Genomic DNA, 4,875 nt, shown 5'->3' on the forward strand with positions numbered 1-4,875 from the left:
GGACTTGGCACTATTTTAGAACAGGTAAATATAGAATAGGTTACCTGCAATCCACTATTTTAAAAAATTATATGTATTTGGCACATAAAATTAACGAGTTTGAGCTTTCATGTGAAGAGGGTGTGCCACGACAAGAGGGGATTGCCCAGGTAGTAAGCACCCTTCACCTCCAATCCTTAAGACTGTGGTTCAAGTTACCAAGAGAGAGAAAATGAGAGAGCTCCTAGAAAGGAGTTAAAAAAAAAAGAGGATGACATGTTATCAATAAATAAACAAGGTTTTTCTCTAACATCATTTTAAACTTTTAGGTGAGTCGATCGTAAGATACATGGTTCGATTCACAGAACCCTTTCCTTGTGCATTCCTTTACTTTGGACCACCTCATCACATCAAAATATTTTTAAAAACCAAAGAAAATTAACAATGACTGACATTTTCTGATAGGATATTTGTCTCAACTTGCTGGTAGAAAGATAAACTTATTACAATATGAAATTATTATAGTCATATTTATTAATCATCTTAAATACGAAATCAAGCATGCTTGTTCAATTCTTGTCAATTATAAAACTCTCATTCTTGGCCGACCATGACCTCCTCTCTCAATTTTGTTCTTAATTATCTCTTAGTTCCCCTCTTCACATCCGTAATTGTCCTTTCAATTAATCCTATGGAGATGATTGATCCTTCAAACTCTGAGAATTCCAACAAAATATTAACATGGAGGTCTGAGGAACTACTAGGTTTAGGGCAAGTTAAGTTTTATAGGTGTAGCTTTTGTAAAAGAGGTTTCTCAAATGCACAAGCACTAGGTGGACATATGAACATCCATAGAAGAGATAGAGCCAGGCTTAGAGAATTTTCAAGTGATCAAAACTTGCTTTCTTTGGACATCAACAACTCCATTTATCCCCCTCCTCTTCTTGCAAACGATGACTTGTTGCAACGAGATGTATCATCGCCATACGATGAGGCAATAATTTGTAGCTCCTCAAAAAGGAGATGTGTCACGTATGAAGATCAAAAAGATCATCCTACATCCAAGGTGAATTATGATCATAATCCTCCTCATCCTCCTCCTGCGCATAATGTCTCGTTGCAACGAGAAGTATCATCCTATGATAAAACAATTATTTGTAGTCCCTCGAAAAAGCCATGTGTTGCATATGAAGACATTGATCACCCAACATATAAGGTGAATTATGATTATAATCCTCTTCCTCATCGTCCTCCTTCAAATGATGAATCGTTCCAACGAGAGGTATCATCATACGATGACACAATAATTAGTAGCTCCTCGAAAAGGCCATGTGTTACATATGATGAAGAAAGTGATCATAATCGTGCAGTGATTATTGGAGATCTTTTGCAATTATCCTTATTCAAGGAGACTCCATTAATTAAAGAGGCAAGAAATCGTATGGAAGGACAAGTAGAAAATAAGGGAATACAACTAAGTCCTCCTTCAGAATTAGATCTTGAGCTTCGATTAGGGATGGAACAACCTAAGTCCTCAATAGAGATCTAGAATTTGAAGTTTATGGGATGACAATACATATGTATTAATTGAGTTTCTCAACACATATACATGGTTAGGATCAAAGTTGCTGAGTTATGCTGAACCTGTCTTTCCATATGCAAGCTCCTCCCTTTGTCCTCAATGAAAGACTTGTAGTTTATTATAACATGATCAAATATATTATCCATCAAAGAGGTAACTTCTTTCCTCATCTTACCAATTCTCTTATTATTCTATTATCATTTTTAGGGTGTAATTTTTTTTTTTTTTTTTTTTCACTTAAACGATCTAAATCAACAAAAGGATATTGTTATTTTCTTTCCTTTCCTAAAGTAAAACTTCTGCTAAGTTCGCATGCTTGTACTCCTACACTAAAAATGATGTTTAACTCAGTTATTTATTTTGGATCAGATATTAGTTTTCTTGAAGTTTAGGTGTACCAACTATTTGTTTCTTTGTTATTTTTCTGTTTTGTTTAAAATTTTCTTTGTTTAGAGAGGAAGAACACTCTCAATTAATGATATAATCTCTTGAAGATAAGGGGAAAGAACTTACTATTAATCAATTATATTCTTCTAATAACATGTACATTTATCAACTTACTATAGTAAATATGGCATTCTTGTCCATATTTCTCATGGTAGTGATATCATCCGCTACCTGGCCTCTTTACTATAAATATAAGCAACTGTTTTATCAAGATTAACACCTCTAATTTGTTAGGCTTCTTAACAACACAATAATCGTTCAAAACTTACTACTAATTACTTCTAAAATCTTCATTCTTCAGTCAATTTGGTAGTTCTCTCGCCCAATATTTTTATAACTATAGTAGCTAATCTCGTTTAAATTTATTTTAATTTGAAGATTCATGTCTCAAATATTTACTAATTTCGGGCTCTCCATGCGTCTTTCAAGACAATTGGATGGAAATATGTTGAGTGAAACAATACTGACTACTCTCAATCAATTAAATTCTGTTGAAAATATTTGGCTGAAATATATTTCTCTTTACTTCTCTAACTTGGCTTACATATTAAAATGACTACACTATGTATAAGAATTTATTGGCTTTCTTCTAAGAGTAACATGTAACTTGAGTTGTGCTAACTCGACAATGTCTCTAATAGAGATTTTTTAAAAGAGGTAAAAGTGCTCCCCTCAAACAAGCTTACAAGCCTATTAGAGTAATATTTGGGATAGACAAACCCCTTCCTGATGCATTTACCAATATTAACAATACCAAGGAAGCTGGGAATAAGGAGCCAGAAAAGAAACAAAAAGATGTCAGTGAGGTGAGATAACTAGTGGTGAGACCAGAAATTTTGTTAAGGGTGTTCAAGATTTAATATAATACACATGAAAAATAATTTTTGACTGATATATACTTCTTATAATTTCCTATAGGCAAAATAATCTATTGAATTCTTGTATTTGTCCGAGTTTATAATGTGGACACTTCTACTTAGGCCCCTATCATCTGAATCCAACCCATCAAAACACAAAATTTTAAATCCTCTTTTTGACTTGGTTGTTGAGCATGTAGCACAAATGTTGACACGTAATTAAAAAATTAAGCTCCTAAAACCACGTAGAAAATGACGTGGAAACAAGTTAAAAAGCTCAGAAAACTTTTCATTTTCTCATTCTTCTTTTTTGTTCTAGAATCTAGACACCCATTCTTACACTTTTTCATTTTTTCCTTCATTTCCACTTAATTCTTCGACTGTTCTAGTTGTTTTTCGGTTTTCAAGTTATCTATAAGTTTAATTTATCAATGTATTATCCTAATTATTTCATGTTCTAGCCTTTTTGTTGGTTTTTGTTCGAGTTATTATGCCGTATTTTTGTTTTTGAATTTTGTCGATTAACACTATTTTTGTTGGAATTTTAGGGGGTTTTGCTTTGTTTCGTGTCTATGCTTTGTTGGAATTTTAAGTTCATCATAAAGTCAACAATAACAAACACGAAGTGTCATGGTGAAAAAAAAAGTACGACTTGAAAATTGGGATTAAAACTGAATTGAAAATGCACTAAAAAGAGAGAAGTACAACGACATGCAAGAAAAAAAAAATTAATGAAGAAGAAATTTGGAGAGAGAAGATCGAGAAAGAGGCAAAAAAGCTCAAATTTATCCAACAATGATGGTAGAAATAAATGGGGAAGAAGATGGCTAATATAAGTCCTAATGTGACTGTTAGGTCCTATATATTTACAAGGTCTCACGCTCTTTTTTTGTTTGTATCACAATTGCCTATGTGTTTTATGCCATATAAGATGTCAAGTCGAAAAGGGGTCTAAAATACTGTGTTTTAATGAGTTGAAGGGTTCAGATAACAAAGACCTAAGTTGAGGTATCCACATTACAAATTCGGATAAGTATAAGGGTCCAATAGATCATTTTGCATTTTCTATATAAATAGTACAACTTTTAACTTTTCGATGTAAGGTATTCGATTGACCAGCTTTCACTACATGTGCCTATGTCATTGGGTGAGAAGAGGACAACGGACAACCACATATTTGCTTCATATAGTACCCCTTTTAATTTTGATTGAAAATAATGAGCAGATAACTCAAAATGGTGTAGGCAATGGAGAAGGTAGAATTCATATACCCATTGACGATCCAAAAGCTCTCCAAATAGTTCCTTTTCAGGATGAAAGGGATAAACAGGAAGCTGAAGAACAATAATGAAATAGAGGAATGCCTATTTAAAAGTGTAAGACATGATAGAATAGCAATCAAAGTTAAGAGGCGGACACACATGGGACTATAGGGTGCGTGAATGTGCACCCGAAAAGGCGCAAACATATATGGTGGATTGGGTCATTTGATTAGCATGTCCCACAGGCCCTCGAGCACGGGCGTGCAACCTAAGCTTGAACCTAGGCTACATCATTTTCATTTCTTGCTGACAATTAAAAAATAACATAAAACGTGTAGGTAACAAATTTCGAAGGCATCCGAAAGTATGCAAAGTGGTGCCCAAACTACTAGTCCACAAAGCGAGATTTATCTTGTCATTTAATTTATATTAGTTCTACAAATGTTTAATAAAACTTTTTAGACAAGGCAGCGTTGTGTGACATCACTTCGACTAACATGCATCTTTCTTTGGGAGTACTTTCGTTATTTCAAATTCTGAATTCAACTCTAATTCAAGTGTAAACATATATCTCTAAGTTAGGTTATCTTTGGTCCCATAATTAATTCCAATTCTTGCGCACACAACCAAAAACATGGCGTAATTTTAGACAAAAAGTAACCTAAATTATAGGAGCTAGTGATTTTCTTCTTCTTTGTGTGTCACAACTTCCTCTTTTCTATTATAAAAAATAAGCTGCATCGTTCAT

General features: G+C 33.5%; 1 protein-coding gene across 1 annotated transcript; it reads left to right on the forward strand.

The window, feature by feature from the left end:
* Window positions 1-570: 570 nt before the first annotated feature.
* LOC107844987 lies at window positions 571-1,807 on the forward strand. Its single transcript, XM_016689290.2, has one exon. It carries the CDS (start codon window positions 590-592, stop codon window positions 1,526-1,528), a length of 939 nt encoding a protein of 312 aa, XP_016544776.1. The 5' UTR covers window positions 571-589; the 3' UTR covers window positions 1,529-1,807.
* Window positions 1,808-4,875: the final 3,068 nt, after the last annotated feature.

This window comes from Capsicum annuum, chromosome 10 (assembly GCF_002878395.1).
Source record: "Capsicum annuum cultivar UCD-10X-F1 chromosome 10, UCD10Xv1.1, whole genome shotgun sequence".
In the NCBI taxonomy this organism is placed as follows: domain Eukaryota; kingdom Viridiplantae; phylum Streptophyta; class Magnoliopsida; order Solanales; family Solanaceae; genus Capsicum; species Capsicum annuum.